The following is a 17,124-nucleotide window of genomic DNA, read 5'->3' as shown; positions in this document are numbered from 1 at the left end:
ATGAACCTTTCCTCCCTCTCACCCCCAGGTGTTAATAGGATGGTGACTCAGGGAACAGAGCATTTTGTGGTGGCATCACCATGTGAGTGAGGTACTGCTGTCCTTTTGACGCCAGTTACTTGAAGTTGGAAGAAAAAGGAATTGAATACCTTGAGTGGAGATCTGGTGTGTTCTGGCAAAGCACAACTTTTTAGACTGAAAATGAAAAGTATGTTGAAATTCCATACAAATTCTAACTTCTAAACAAGTAGATATCAGCCTCCATAACCCACTAAAGCAAAAAAATGTCTGGAGTCCTTCCTTATTCCCATTCTGAAAATGGAAAAAGCTCTGGAGGCCCCCAAAACAGATGACCACAGGGGGTTATGGCCAGGCATGACTGGGCAATGACTGGCTCTGATGTCACAAGGAGCCATTGTGAGAAAGTCTCAAACAGCGGGTATATAAGAAAGTGGCTGCAGCTGGACTTTTGTCCATAAGTACAGGAAGCTCTTGGTGGTGACCTGTCGGACTCCCAGATAGTTAGCGCGTTTGGTGGTTGGTGGTTGGTGTTGGCGGTGGTCTTTGGATATTGGTTCTTTGATTTGGGTTTGTTGTTTTGTCTTGTTTTTGTTTCTGATTTGCATTTGTTGTTTTGGTCTGTTATTTATTTTTTTAGCTAGCCTCCTTCGTTGGTGTTCCGGCTTAGGATGGTCAGCCAGAGTAGAGAGACGAGTGTAGGGCTGCAGGGGCCCGGCTCCTGCAAAGAAGCAGTCTTCCAGGACCAGTATGAGGTCCTGAGGGACATTGGGTATGGCGGGTATGGCCAGGTAAAACTAGCCCGCCATCGCCTCACTGGGGCAGAGGTGGCAGTGAAAGTCGTGGAGAAGATAGAGCAGAACCTCCAGGTCCTCTGTGAGCCGGATATGATGAGGACCCTGGAGCATCCCCACGTGATCCAGTTGTTCCAGGTTATTGAGACCTCCAGCCACATCTACATGGTGATGGAGCCCGCAGGTGGGGGACAGCTAGTTAGCCACGTCCCAGAGGATGGCCTGCAGGAGGAAGAGGCCCGGCAGCTTTTCCGGCAGATGGTGTGTGCAGTGGGCTACTGCCATGCCCAGGGCATCGTGCACCGAGACCTGAAGCCAGACAACATCCTGTTGGATGCCGGAGGCAACATTAAGCTTATTGACTTCGGCCTCAGCACCAGGGTCAGCTCTGGGCAGAACTGGAAGGACTTCTGGGGCAGTCTCCTTCATCTTGCTACCAGATGTGTCCTGAAGCAAGCATTTGAGGGCCCCCCGGTGGACATCTGGAGACTGGGCGTCATTCTGTACTTTATGTTGACAGGGCGGTGTCCATTTGTGGGGCCCACCACTCTGGCGATGCGGAGGCAGATTGTGCTGGAAACCTACTTTGGCACCCGCCATCTGTCTGTCGAAGCCCGGAGGCTCATCCACCAAATACTGACCCTGGATCCCAGGAAGCAGCCTACAGTCCAGCAAATCCTTCAGCACCCATGGCTGGCACAGGGTGAGCAGTATTTACCCCCTCGTTGTAGCGAGGCACTCCCCAAACACCCCGACCCTGAAATAATGACCATCTTGATTGATATGGGCTATGATCCTTACAAGATCTGGGTGTCTCTGGCCAAGAGAAATTTCGATACAGCCATGGCTACCTACTTAATCCTGAAGCACCAGAAAAGTCAGGGGGCAGGCTGCACGTTCCAGGGGAAGCCTGGGCCTCCAAGGGTTAAGCCTCGCCCACACCCTGTCCTCCCAAAGAGGAGTCACAGTGAGCCTGCCCTTCACACCTTCCCCTGTGAGCTGCAGCTGAGTATGGAGGACGGACAGACAGGGCAGAAGGGCCTCAGAAGGGCCAGCCTGCAGGCCATTCATCTCCCCTTCCTGCCTGCAAGCACCCCCACACCTGATACAGCCTCCCAGCCTGACACTGGGCCGCCCCATAACAATAGAAATCATTGGAAGAGGGTAACTAGAAGGATTGCGGCCTGTGTCCGGCACCTGTGCTGTTGCCTGCCTCGAGTCAGTAAGAAGGTGGCGCCAGTGTAAGAGGCAGAAATGGGCAGATTCCTAAACAGTGTGGCTCCAAGGAAGGGAAGAGGTGAAAGAGACAAGTCCAGTGGACAGCCAGAGCACCCTGTGCCTGAGGGTCCTGACACCTGGGCATGACGTCAGTCATGTGACTCTGAACAGCTGCGGGAGCGAGAGGTGCCAGTACCTCAGGTCTCTCTGCACGGGCTCCAGCCAAGAGCACTTCTGCACCCACTGGCATCAGGAGTCTCCTCTGCCCCCACCTGCCCAAGACATCAGAGACTGTTCTCCCTGGGACACTCCCCTGCCCTGCTCCTCTGACCTTTCTCCCTTCTTCTGAGATGTTTCTTAATAAATTTGTTTCAAACAAACAATTTTTTTATCTGTCATTAACATGAGTATTATGTTCAGCATAGCTATATCATGAAAGTTACTAATGGCTACTTCATCAACTCAGTTTATTGGCTGTTATGTTTTGGATATGAAAATTCTGCCCAAAACTCCCATAGTAATGCGGTAGGTGACATGATTAGACTGGAAGAGCTGTAACCTCATCAGAGGAATAATCCAGGTGATGCATTAATAATTGGAATGCATTATTGGGTGGTATCTGTAGGCAGGTAGTATGGCTGGAGGAAGTGGTTCACTGGTATCTTGCCTTGGGGATTACATATTGTGGCCCTGGTGCTCTCTCTCTGTTACTCTGCCCCCCTCTCCCTCTCCCCCTCCCTCCCTCCCTGTGCTTCATCTGTCATAAGCTGAGCAGCTTCCTGCCACACCCCCCCCACTATGATGTTCTGCCTTACCTGGGGCCCAGAGTAATGGAGTCAACCAGCCATGGACTTAGGCCTCTGAAACTGTAAGCCCAGAATAAGCTTTTCTTCCTCTGTTATTCTTGTAGAGTATTTTGATTACAGTGATGAAAAGCTGACACTTTAACTTACATAGAATTCTAGGAAAATAAGTTTTAAAAAATGTTCTTAGTTGGTAAGGAAAATTAAACCTAAGGAAATAAAGGGTACTAGCATATATTTTTTTAGTAAATTTGTTAGCTTTTTGTCCCTATGACCAAAATACCTGACAAGAATAGATTAGGGGAAGAAAAGTTGATTTGGGATCACAGTTTCAGAAGTTTAGTCCATGATGGGCCAAGTCCCTTGCTCTGGGTTCCAGGTGAAGCAGAACATCATGGCAGATGGTGGCTGGCACAGGGTGAGCAGTATTTACCCCCTCATAGTGAGGCACTCCCCAAACACCCTAACCCTGAAATAATGACCATCTTGATTTATATGGGCAGAGGAGTGCTGTTCATCTCATCGTGGCCAGAAAGCAGAGATAGGGGAAGGGGCTACAAGGAACATGAGTCCTTGCAGGGTATGCCTCCTGTGATCTGTCTTCTTCAATCTTATCCCACCTGCCTACAGTTACCGGAGCCTCCAGTTAGTTCATTCAAACTAGGATGAACTGGTTTGGTTGGAGTTCTCATAATTCAATCATTTTACCTTTGAATTTTTCCACCTTAACAAAGAAGCTTCTGGGGGACACCCTATATCCAAACCATAATAGTAAATTTCCTGGCCTGGGGATGAGGCTCAAGCGGTAGTGCGCTCGCCTCGAATGCACGTGGCTCTGGGTTCGATGATCCTCAGCACCACATACAAATAAAATAAAGATGTTTTGTCCATCGAAAACTAAAACATATTAAAAAAATTCTCTTTCTCTCTCTCTAAAAAAAAATAGTAAACTTCCTGGTTATCTAATTTAACCACCCCCCAAACCCTGTGGAGTAGCCATTAACTGCTCGAAATGGCAGTTAAGAAACTTATGGGGAAAGCATTTTTTTTTTTACCAAATTATAGATTCTGATGGACATTTCTGTGCTCAATTTAAACTGCAGACTTTCCATACACAATACTTTTAAATTAAGTAATGATTATAATTATAATGTATTATTGTCTTACTCTGGGTTAGATTCAGTATGAATATTATCTCCTTTAGTTCAAACAATTCCAGGAAATTGATCTGTTAATATTATAATCTCATATTCAAGAATGAAATAAAGATTGAAAACAGAAAGTAATTAAACCAGGTAATCAATGTTGTGTTTTAAGCACACAGATAGAAGTATGGAAACTTAAGAGTGAAGAGACAGAGGAAGGGGAGCAGAGAGTAAGACTTTGCACAAAAATCAACCTGTACATTTTGAGTATCTGTAGAGATCTGAAACGATAGTTGCCAAATAGAAAGTCTGAAATTATATAGTAAGTTATCACAAATACAGCAATACATGGAGGCTTATATAATATCTGATAAAGCATGGGATTTGATTATGCTGCTTGTTCTTGAAGATTAAAATATATTGGAAACCCTCTAATGATTTCAAATATTAAAAGGACACACATTAATGATGGGGATTTCACAAAATAAGAAGGAAAAGAAAAAATACCAATTGTTTAAAATAGTGTCATTGTAATTTAACGTTTAGAGACATCAAGAGAGTATAAGCACTTACCTACCAAGTCCTGCACTCTCCAAAATCTAAAGCATGAATGAAGGATGTCCAGATAGAACACATTAGAGTGAGACAGCACTTGGCTACTTCAAATAAGACCCAGTCTCCAAGCAGAAACTAAGTAAATTCTGATGCTCTAGAGGGGCTGAAGACACCAGTTCTTTGTTTGCCATGTATTAAATGAAGTGATCAGTGTTTCATAGCATCTTGGAGCTTGATGTCTAGTGTGAAAAATTTAGAAAAAATTAGAGACAAGTTGTAGATGTTCTTTGTTTTCAAAGAACTTCCTATGAAGTTTTTCATGGATGGGTTTTCCTTATATTGCAATTATTTTGCTCTTAAAACCATCATCACAGATGACATACATATATATATATATATATAAAACCCCAGGGTTATATGCAGAATATTAATTTATTCCTATGTACTTTTGTAGGTTATGGGCCCTGAAGTTTGTAAGTCTTTGTCAAAAAACATGTAACAGTGGCTGAAATAGATTGAAAATTTATTCTGATTTACTTAAAAGTCACAGCTGGTAGGCAGGCCAGGGAATATAGGAGCTCTCCTCCATGAGTTGTCTAGGAAACATGATTCCATCATAATTTTAAGTGTGGTCTTTCTACCCATGGTCAGGGCTGGTGCACTTTCATCATATCCACAGTGCAGCCAGTGATAAAAGGAAACAGCACGTAGAGCTGTTTCTTCATTGATAGCTTTTGTAACAAACCCTGCCACGCCCATCTTCTACTAAGCCAAAGTTAGTTCCATGGGTGTAACCAGATGCATGGTAAATTAGCATGGGTACTTTCTAGCTAAGCATCCCTTGTCTGGTAACATCAAGAAAATGAGGAAATCTATTCCATATACAATAGTCTACAAAATTAAAATATTTGTGAATCAATTAGGAAAAAAAAAAAAAAGAGAGAGAGAGAAATGCACCAGGCACGGGACAAACAGTTCTTAATTCGACTGGATGAAGTACTGAAGGCACTACCAGATGCCTTAGAGTACTTGAGTCTTTTCAATATTCCAGCACCAAAAAATGATTTGATTATACTACCCTATCTTTATGTTTGATTTAAAATACAGATATAAAAGAAGACCCCTTTCTAGATAATTCTGAATAACTGACACACTCTTTGCCACATTCAAAGCACATTCTTAATATACTCGCTATTTTCCCTTTTATCAAGGGAGACATTGTAAAAAAACTCATGTGATGCCTTCCCACTACCAAACCTGAACAGCGCTATGCCATTTGCTCAAAGGTAGACACTTCTTAAATACCTTTAATTGAGACATTTCAACTTGGATCATTTATTTTTTATTCTGTTGTAAGTACTAGAACATAGGTTTATAAAACAGGAGTCTGGAAGGATGGCAAAAAGTTCGACATCTTGACTCCTTGTACCGAGGTTACAAGAAATTGGCCTATTTGATTTTCAAATACAGAGTCATGAAATTTAAAATGTCTCCGGACACTGGACTCTTTTTTCTGTAAAAAGGTGTCGGATGTGTGGGAAGATGTGCCCCGTCTCACCAGTCAACACTATTTTAGACAGATGCTTGCCTCTCCCTGGGTGACACATGGGCCAATTATCCAGAGAAATTCAATTCTGTTCCAGTTGCTTCCAGTTCTTATTTATGGGCTTGACTACCTGACAGACCGTTCCTAAATATGTAGCTAGTAGTCTAGAAATGTCATCCTCGCCTCTATGAGAGAAGCAATTGTGATAAACACTGCACCTGAATCTTCAGAAGTAGTCCAAGTGTAGGAAACACAAATGGGCTCAATATTTTTCTTTAAAAAAATTATACTTTGTGATCAAGATACTTTTGAAACATAAATGCTTACATGAGGATAGTAGCGATTGAAACTAGATTATGGTCCTAAAATTGTACTTTGTTTTCCTCTCTGAAAACACTCACATCCCATAGTAATAACTATTGCACTCAGAATAGATATTTCATCTTAGATGGTCCAACTGTAATCATCGGTCTGAACGGTGAGTTAGTAAGTATTATATTCACTTCTTAAGTGTTTATACTAAAGCCACTGAAAACTGCCAAGACAACCAATTGAAAAGATGAGCGGAATCCATCAAAATAGATGCCCGCTGGCCACACAGCAAATTTAGATTATTATACTTTCTTGATCTATTCTTATAGGTTTGACTGAATTGACTCCAAAATTGAGGTTCAGGTTTTAGTCTGTGACAATCTACATGAACAGTGTGGTTCTGAGAACTTCCCTGTCCTTTCTGAATCTCAAAAGCCCTGTAATAACTTTCTAAAGATGGGCAAACTGGTCACTGTGGCCATTCTGCCATGTGTCAGTAAAGCACAGGTAATTTATCTATCCCTTAAATTCTGTATTGTGTTGGTATAACACAGTTTTGATATTTAAATGGTTAGAGAATATTACAGCACATCATTTCAATGGGCTAAAACTGAAGTAGTGCATTTGTGTTTTATTTTGCCAACACTTACATAACGCTTATGTAAGGTAAGTCTGCACCTTGCACAATTTGAAACACTTTGCAAAAGTTAACATAACCTAAATAGGTGGATGTTATTATTTTCTCTATTTTAAAGATGAGGAAAATTAGGCACAGAGGAATTAAGAAATTTACCCAAAGGTACATTTCTATTGACTGCTAAAACCACGATTCTAATCTAGAAAACATGACTCCAGTTTTTCTCAGAGGAGTTTAATAATGAATCATCAATAAAGGTGCTCTTAATTTGTTCTTAAATTCTAGTCTATGAATAGAAAGAATATTAAATACAATATTACCTATAAATTTTATGAAAGTTAAAAGCAATCCATTTGGGTACACACATATATTTTTATTTTACTTATTTAGAAATTTTTCTACTTCTAAAAGTTAGACTCCCAAAGGTCAGATAAAATTCAAAGAATAAAATCATGCAGATTAGAAGTTGTAAATTCTCTAAAAATAGACATCTACCTTAGCTCTAAGAATTAAAACAGTTAAGAAGAAGAAAAAAAAGGAAGAAATGAATGAAAGGAAGAGTCAAGGACAAAGGCAAGGAGGTAACAGAATTTATATTCATTAAGTTCTTTGTACATACATTATGATTTAATCTTCAAAAAAACCTCACAGGAAGGTATATCATTCCCAATTCACAAAATAGCAACCATAGCCTCAGAGAAATTGTGTCATCCAGATTCACAGGATTAGGAAATGGCAAAGCCAGAGTCTGAGTTTTTGTGGCAAAGTCCAGAATTTTTCTGTCCCCCCTCCAATGTATACCACAGACACAAAACTTTATTTCCAGAGGTAAACTTCTCTGGAATTAGATTTGCCATGGAGTTTACCTCATAAATCTTTGCAAAAGCTGTGAGGGATATCAAGGTGGACAATGCCTTAGGCTAGGCTTTTATAAAGACTACTGTGTCGATTGAAATGGATGATTCTGGTATTTAACCCCTATAAATGCAGTTACATTAAACTATTGACTCGGGATACACCTGCTAGAGGGTCAGTTGTAGGAAAATGGAACATCAGGGAAATATAAAGAACACAGTTCATGCGAAATGACCAAAGAAGCATTGGGGATAAGGTGGCATGGGTCTAATTGTGAAAGGATGAGTAGCTACATAAAAAAACAAAGAGGTAAAGGAATAATAGATTTGAAAAGCTTAAGAAAATGCCAGTCTGTTCTAAAAGTGCCAACAATTATTGCCTTCTTGGAACAAAGGCAATCAGTTACTTAGTATAAATGATCTGTAATTTTTACAATTTTCCCGAATGATGGGGGTCCTAGTTTAAAGAAGAGAAAACAAACTCAGAAGTATTGTAAGGAAACTTTAAGAGGGAAGTAAATAATTATTAGAACATGAAAATACATTAGCAACTGATAGAGATCATCAGATTATATGAAGGAGGAGCTAACAAGGGAAGATGATTCTGATAACTAACGCTTATGCTTGTTCCTGTATTCTTCTTATTGCAGGTAAGATTTCTTATTTAAACCTTCATGGACCTTTGAGGGAACTGTTGTCATCATCACCAATGGCACATGTTTTAAAGTAACTGCGTTTCACAGAAATTAAGTAAAGTTGCTCAATGTCAGAAAGATATTAGCATGAATCTCTTAACATTGTATGAATTTTAATGCTGATTTGTTTATATGTATTTTCTGGTGAAATAATATATAGATTTAATCATTGTCCCAAATTAGTTCATGATGTTAAAAAAAATCATGTGTTGGTTCAGGGAGGACATTGGTACAGAAGACATGATAGACAGGCCGAGGTGGGGTCCTTAGAGGGAAGCTGTGGAGCAAGTTAGCTACCCATAGCAGGAGTAGATTGTCATGTCAGGAGTACTGAGCAAGCATGTAATGCATGAAAGATGCAGGAAGGGGCATCTTCTCACTATTGGATTAAAGAGTTACAAATAGGAAAGAGCGAAAGAAAGAATGAATCCTATGGTGTTGGAATAGAATTGGCGGCATATGATTTTCATTGTGTAGATATATGAAATCGTGTGTGTGTGTGTGTGTGTGTGTGTGTGTGTGTGAGAGAGAGAGAGAGAGAGAGAGAGAGAGAGAGAGAGAGAGAGAGAGTAATCACTGCTTATTCCAGTAGAAATGAACATCCCCCTGGCAAAAAAAGGCTAAGAAAAGTCGTCTAAAATCCCTCAGCCATTGTATAGTAAAACTGAGATTGAACCCAGGCAGTTGAACTCCATGTATTCTACTTCTTAATCACTGTTATGCTTTAGATATTGGGTGCTCCCCCAAAGCTCATGTGTGGGACAAAGCAAGAAGGCTTAGAAGTGAGATGATTGGGTTATGACAGCCTTAACCTAATCAGTGCATTAATCCCCTTAACTTGATGGTAACTGTGGGTAGGTTGAAGCTGGAGGAAGTGGATCCCTGGGAGCATGCCTTTGGGGTTTCTATTTCATCTTTCTTGAGTGGAGCTCTCTCTCTCTCTCTCTCTCTCTCTCTCTCCTTTCTGATCATCCTATCCTGAGCCACTTTCCTCTGCACACTCTTCTACCATGATGTTCTGCCTCCCCTTGAACCCAGGGGTAATGCAGTCAGCCATCTATGAACTGAGACCTCTGAAACTGTGGGTCATGAATAAACTTTTCTTCCTCTAGTTGTTCTTCTCAGATTTTTTTTTAGTTATTATTAAAGTAGTAAAAAAGCTGACTAAAATAATCCCAGTGCCATGGAATTTAAAACCTGTCATCAGCCACTAGAATGTCAGATATAATATTTATCTAAATTTTAAACAAATCCTTTTTTTCTGAAGCCTCCAAAAGAACTATTGCATTATATTGTTAAACTTTTTAATTCTTTGAAGTATTGCCCCAAAACCATCACAAAAATTTTCTATAAGAATCCCTCTCCCTGATATTTTTCAAAAATGTAAAAATTATTTTTTGATTATTTAAACTAATTGGAATAAGTTTTTGCCCACCTAAGTCTAGTGTTAAAAATTAAGAAATTGCTACATTTACAGAAAACATAAAAATCTAGGCAGTGTGATTACTGCTTTATGTAAAGCAATCTCAATTAATTGCTACAACAACATTCTGAATGCAGGTCTGTTACGATCCTTTTATTTATGAAGGATCTCAGGGAGCCATTACATAAGTGGCTCCACCAATTTAAATGTAGGGGACTTTTTTATTTTGCTACTGAATACAGTGGACTCATCAGCATTGATCACAGAATTACAGATCCGTAATATGGTGACTCGATTTTCCTGGATATCCATGAAGAAGAGATTAAGCTGATATAGATCTCTGTTTTTCAAAAACAAAGCCTTTTGTAGGAAGTGACTGCATGACCCTCTATGTAGTCAACTTCACCCTGTTCAGTGGGAATTTTGTGATGTTATAGAGAACTGCTTTAGGGAACTTAAGGATAGTTAGACATGAAAGTACTCATCACCTTTTGCTATCAGGCTTACCTTTTCTTTCTAGACATTGTGTGGCACTGTCTAAAAAAAGAGGTATTTTTATCATACAGAGATTGGCCCAGAGTTAATGTGCTTCATACATCTGTTACTGACATGGGGACTAGTCAATTGGCAGAAACCTTAGTGAGCTAAAAACAAGGCTTAGAAAGGCTTTCAAGAGATCCAGTAGCACCGCACTTGCTGAGAAAGGTGTGGAAGAATAAGCCCCAAATGACTCAACTCAAATCCCTATAGAGATTTGAACCAACTGCAGTTAGAAATACAAAGTATGAGCAGTGGAAAACAGCACAGATGAAAGGCAAATGGTAACATAAAGCAAACAGAGTCGAAATTGACATAAAAATATTTCACTCAATTGCCTGTGAAGGGAATAATAGAGAGGCTAGAATTTGATCAAAATAGGGCATTTAATGGGATACATTACCCTGAATAGACATAAGTATAGGGCAACCAGTTGAGACTAGTTCTATACATGTTTATCTTATTTATATGAGTAGATATTTTCCATTTTATGGGAGTTTTGATGAGATTGTGTAACTACAACAGTTGAAAGCATGTCTGTGGGTATAAAGTGAGAAAATGTTATGAAACCTGTTATCAAAACAAGGTACAATCGATATTAAAAGGGTAATAGTTTGGAATGGATTAGCATTTGGAAAAATGTTATTAAAACACCTTGCAATCCTCATGGATGATTATAAAGGTTTTTTTTTTTTAAAAAAATGAAAGACTTCATTTTTAAATTAAGTTTGCATTTTAATTGACACATAACTTTTGTACATTTTTACAAGGAACAATGTGATGTTTCATTTTCGATGTTTGTATACATTGGGTAATGATCAGATTAAGGGTAATTGACATATCCTTTACCTCAAGTATTTATTATTTCTCTATGGTGAGAACACTGGACCTTATTCTTCCCATCTAGCTGCAAAGTGGCACCCATTATCTCACTCGCACGTGCAATCTAAAAAAAATGATTGGTAGAAGTTGAGAATAGAATGGTGGTTACCAGAGACTGGAGGGAGGAGGAGAGAGGGTGGTGAGAGGACGAGAGGTTGATTCATAGCAAACTTGTGAGGAAAGTAGAGATTTCCCATGTTCACCCCACTCTCCATTTTTAACATCCCCCATCAGAAAGGGCCACTTATTATAATTTATGATTTTCAATTTTTCACTAGTATCTGTTCTAATTTTTATTATTTCTTCTACTTACTTTGAATTTAATCTACTATTCTAATATATGGTTGGATTCTGGATTTATAGTTTCTTCTGAGGGTAGGCCTTTTTAAGAAGGAAAGCATGCTCTCACAAAGGGATTTTTCTAAGATATTTATGCTGAGAATACAACTGAAGTAAACCTCAAAAATACACCCCTTCATAACAGCACCCCCTCCCTGGAGTTTCCAACCCTTATACTTGTCTGTAGTGAGCCTCTAGAAGTTTGTCTGTTACAATAGAATCTTACCTGTCCCAGCACTGGTTCCTGGGATGGCATGTGCTTCTCAGGCTCTGTCTGGAAGGCACAACTCCCTGTACTTACCGGTCCATCCCTCCAATCGTGGGGGCAGGGGCTTTTCCCATGTCCCTATCTCTATTATGGAACTAAGAGGACTTATTGGTTTATCACTCTGTTCAGCTTTCTTGCTTATTGTTAAGAGGGAGTGGCAATATGCAAGCTCTTTACATATGGAATCATAAACTGGAAGTTCGGTTGTATAATTTTTCTACCTTCTTTTCTTCTTAAGGACTTTTTAAACCAGTTTTTACTAGGCACAGGACTGTGACATGACTTTTTGTCCTGACCATACCATGCCAAAAATTCTTTCTTCTTCCTTCTTTTACTTCCTCTGGAAAGAGCTTAGGCTTTAAAATCAACCAGATCTGACTAGAAACCCATGTTCTTAAAGTCAGCATACTATAATGATACATGTCATGTTTATAGCAGTATAATTCACAATAGCCTAGTTATGGAACTGGCCTGGGTGCCCATCAGCAGGTGAATGGATAAAGAAAATTCCGCATATATACACACTGGTGTTTTATTCAGACATAAAGAAGAATGAAATTATTTCATTTGCTGGTAAATGGATGGAATTGGAGAACATTATGATAGGTAAATTAAGCTAGATTTAGAAAGTCAAGGGTCAAATGTTTTCTTTCATATGTAGAAACTAGATAGAGAGATAAAAAAGGAATTTAGAAGAGGGGGGATTTCATGAGAACAGAAGGTAGGCCAGTAGAGTGGAGGAAGAATACTCATGCGGGCAGCATGGGGAAGTACTAGGGGACAAATTTACCAATTATGTTATGACCTTATAAAATTATACCACAGTGAATCATATATATATATATATATATATATATATATATATATATGATTATATATAATAGTTATATATAATATTTTTATATATAATGCACAAATTAAAATATAATAACAATGGAAGGAAGATCAGAAGATTAGAGCAAGCAGATCAGGAGAAGGAGGTGGGAAGGTAAAGGAAAGTTATCAGGGAATGAGTTTGATCAAATTATGTCATGCACATGTGCAAATATAGCACAATGAATCCCACCACTATGCATAATTATAATGTACCAATAAAACAGAAAAAAAGAGAAACCCACAGTCTGTTTATTCTTATGATTTGAACAGGTACGATAGTGTCTCTGGACTTTTTTCTCTGAAAGATTAAATAAAAATGTCTACCTTTTCAATTTTATTTTATAGTTAATTGGAACACAGATCAAAAGCTTGGCATAATATCTAGCATGTATCAGTGTCAATGAGCACTAGATAACAATAATTAAAAATTAACTCATCATTTTACTGATCTTATGTTAGAAGTGACATAAACAATTTGTTCAAATCTACACAGAACTGTTCAAGATTAATTTCAATAGGCGTTTGGACTTAAAAATGAAAATGTTAATCCAATGAAGTCATTGATATAATTCTAGGAATATTAGTAGAAAGGTTTTAATGTTCTGGACAAAACTTAAGTCACATTGTATAGACTTCAAATACTTTTACTATAGATAAATTATATAAAACACATGAACTTTAGATTTCTGGTAGATATAGTGGTAAGTCTGATTCTAACTGGGGTTCTCTTTCTCCCTCAGAAATGAGTGTCAAAGAATCCATCGAATATATTTTAAAACTAGGTGTGTAGTATTTTAAATTCTTGCCTGTGGAAACTCTAGTTAAGTAAACTTTCTTCATCTATTCATATCTTTGAAAACATAAATCTGTAAAGCAGAACTATATAGCATGTTCTCCATTGAAGTGTTAAAGATGCTTTTACCCTGAATCAGCCACATTAATATACATTTCAATAACAGAGCTAAAACATAACAGGGTAAAATTTCCAGGAGAATGAAAAAATGTTAGATTAATAGAATATTAGGATTTATTTAAGAAAAGAAACTAGAGAGTCATCAAAAGCCTATGTGTAAGTAATCCATTGTGAATGGATGTATGTTAACTAAAGGGAAATGTACAACAATCTTCTTGCTCCTGTTTCCTTCTTTCCTCTTCTTCCCTCTTTCCTTTTTTACTGATGTCATTGATGATGTCTATTTTTTAAAGGTATCACACTGTTTATAGACAGTGTAATTTAGCAGTGGTAACAGAAGCTATTGTTCACCTAACATCCAACCTATGCAGGATGACCTGGATCACAGCCTGGACCTCATATTCATATTTCTTTCCTTTTAAAATTTGTGCTGTGTTTCACTATGTACCACATAATTTTGAAAAATGCATAAAAATACAAAATATTAGAATTTTGAAAAGTACATAACAATAATAAATCTAGTTGCAATGGGGAATAACTATGATGTGATTCTTAAAAGAAGGGTCCAGGAGTAGATAAACTGAATAGACCTTTGGATTATTATCTGACTTCATCTCTTTTAGAATACACCATAGTGAATCTCACCATTGTGTACATCTGTAAGTGTGGGTTCCTAATTATAATAAGATATATTCCATGCTTGTATAATTATATCAAAATGAATTCTACTATCACGTATAACTAAAGAGAATCAATTAAATTAAAAAAGAATAAACAAAAAGATTATCTTCTTAAAACAATAAAAAAGAGAGAATTCCTTTTGGGGAAGTCAGGAGGTACATAAAAAGAACCCGAGAAACGCAAAGAGTAGAATAATTGGGACTTCAGACAGCCTAGAATATAGACTAGATGCCCGAATTCTTTAAGAACTATGGTGTCTATCTAAGCTCCAGCAGTCTGGTCTTAAGTCTATTCAAGTCAGATTTATGTGAGGCAGAAATGAGAGTCATCAGCTGATCCACCAACAGGATATAAAGAAAAAAGGAGTAATTTTGTCAAGGTAAGCCAGGTGAAGATATGGGTTTGAGCCCAGTGTGCCAAGACAGTTGTTTCAAGCTTAACATAAAGTACATATGATAGCAACAGAGACTCATCAGATCATCTCTCGAGTCACAGAATTTGTCTCTGTATCACAGTGTCTGTCTGCCAGTGCAGGGCTCTCCCTTCTCCCTCCTCCTAGAAATTCCACTGGGGTATCCTCCTTTGGACTCTCTTTACTCCATCTCTTCTTGCTTGGCCTGTGTTCTAGTTCTGGTGGAATAAGTCCTCAGTGAATTTTAAAGAAAAGGTGCACTGGAGATAAAATTTTTAATACTGTACACACCTGAAAGTATCATCTGACTACTGCCTATTTTGGGGGTGTGAAATTTTGTTCATGATTCTAAGCTTTGTTATCCTTTTGATTTTGATGCTGCAAGAGGAGTCATTCTGACTCTTGACATTTTATAGAAGTTCTGTGTGGTATTATTTTTTTCTTTTTCTTCATCAACTTGTAGACTCTCCCTACAACGTTTCAGAAAACTTACAATATAGATTTATTTTCATTCATCTGGAGACTCAAATTATTTCTCTGATGAACTTCTCCCCTGATTTTTCTTCTTCTTTCTCCAATTCCCTGGACTATTTTAATTCTCTTTATTCCCACCTCTTTGTCTTTTTTTGCTTTTCTTCAGGAGAGAATTCCTGAACCTTATCTTCTTACCTATCAGAATTTTAAATTCTATAATAATCTTAAAATACAAAAGCTTTTCTCCTACTGTTTTTTACTATAATGTTCCTTTATATCACCCTATCCTGCACCATGGATAAAGGGCCATCTCTTATCTCGTTGGTAATATTAACAGTAATGCTCCTTCTCTAGAAGAAAATGTCTTTTTCCCCTAAGATCAATTATGTCTTTTTGCTTACTTGTTTTATTTTAGGCTCCTGTAAAATTTACATAATATATGCTTTCTTAAGATGTTTGATCATATTTAGTTGTCTTCTCATGTTTGAGTGAAGAGAGTTGATGGGAAGTCATGGATATGTATGTTGTGGGGTGTTTCTAATATAACCTTCCTATACAGTATTCTGATTAGGCTTGTGGAGTGGGGCAGAACAATCAATATTTATATATGTTTGTATTTATATTTATATATTTAGGTATTTAATCTTGATCTGGCTCTATTTCCCAAGACAGAGTTTTTAATTCCTGCCCAGATGATTTTACATCCCCAATTCTGACAATCTAATGGTCCCATTAGGTTTATTTATTTTTTGTCCAATAAAACTCAATGGTTCAGCATTAAATATTCAATACACATATGGTCACCTATGTATCTCGTGTGTTTCTCTCCAGTACTCATGTCTGCATGCCTAAGAGCCCCTTGCCTAGAGCATTCTTTATGCCTTCTGTATCAACCTTAGACCCCTTTAACTTGTATCCTGTTCTCTCTCTTGGAAGGGCCAAGCTCTTGCTAGTTGCATTTCTTGCTGCCTCTCCTTGGCTCTTACTGGTTCTGTAAACCTGAGGTTTGGCTGTGATCTTGGTCAGGAGCTCCTTCTTTCTCACAGTTGTGACTCTCCTGGAGCCAGCTGCTCAGCCAGTACCTCCCTTCATTTCCGTGCCTCCTCCTTTCAGTGTGTATGAACATCCCAGCAGGTGCTGTCCATGCCTGGGACCAAGAATATCTCCACAGATGAAGCTGAACACAGTCCCTTCCTCTGACAACGAGGTAGTTCTGTTAATACTACTCTGAAGCATCAGCCTGCAGATTCAAGGTGGTGTGGGAATAGTCTCTGAAGTGATTCCCCAGTGGTAAGTGGGAAGCAACTTATTGAACATCCCTCCCTTTTCCAGGGATTTCAAGCAAGAGGGATAAAAAGACAGCAGGCATGTCAGCAGGAAATGGAAAGATATAGATATAAATGAATTTTACCAACACTACCAGAATTTACCATGTATCTGTCATGATTTTAAGTGCTATACTTTGAATTGCTTTACCATTTACTTTTGATAACCATTTTATGATAGAAAAATTAGGTGTTGTTATTGTTAATATCATTGGATAATAATGGGGATATTAAAGAGGAAAATAGTCTCAGAATATATTGGCGGAGGCTCTGAGTCTAATAAGTAATGGGGCTGGGATTAGATCCTGTTCAAAGGCCTATGCTGTGCTGCCTCCTTCTATAATACACCTTCTTCCTCTTTTTGCTGGGACTTACCTACTTTACATTAGGTCTTGTCATCCAAGCTGAGTACTTGAT

At 38.4% G+C, this 17,124-nt stretch overlaps 1 protein-coding gene across 1 annotated transcript; it reads left to right on the top strand.

Annotated features, from left to right (window-relative positions):
- Positions 1-689: 689 nt before the first annotated feature.
- On the top strand, positions 690-2,057 carry LOC144257019 (sperm motility kinase 2B-like). The gene has a single exon (XM_077802950.1). The coding sequence runs from the start codon at positions 690-692 to the stop codon at positions 2,055-2,057; it is 1,368 nt and encodes a 455-aa protein (XP_077659076.1).
- Positions 2,058-17,124: the final 15,067 nt, after the last annotated feature.

This window comes from Urocitellus parryii, chromosome 9, assembly GCF_045843805.1.
Source record: "Urocitellus parryii isolate mUroPar1 chromosome 9, mUroPar1.hap1, whole genome shotgun sequence".
Lineage (NCBI taxonomy): Eukaryota > Metazoa > Chordata > Mammalia > Rodentia > Sciuridae > Urocitellus > Urocitellus parryii.
Note: the sequence above shows the minus strand (reverse complement) of the source record. Positions and strands in the feature narration are given on the sequence as shown.

What these genes read in the sequence shown, in the direction of transcription:
- LOC144257019 (XM_077802950.1), top strand. Translation starts at nt 690, where the DNA reads ATGGTCAGCCAGAGTAGAGAGACGAGTGTAGGGCTGCAGGGGCCCGGC.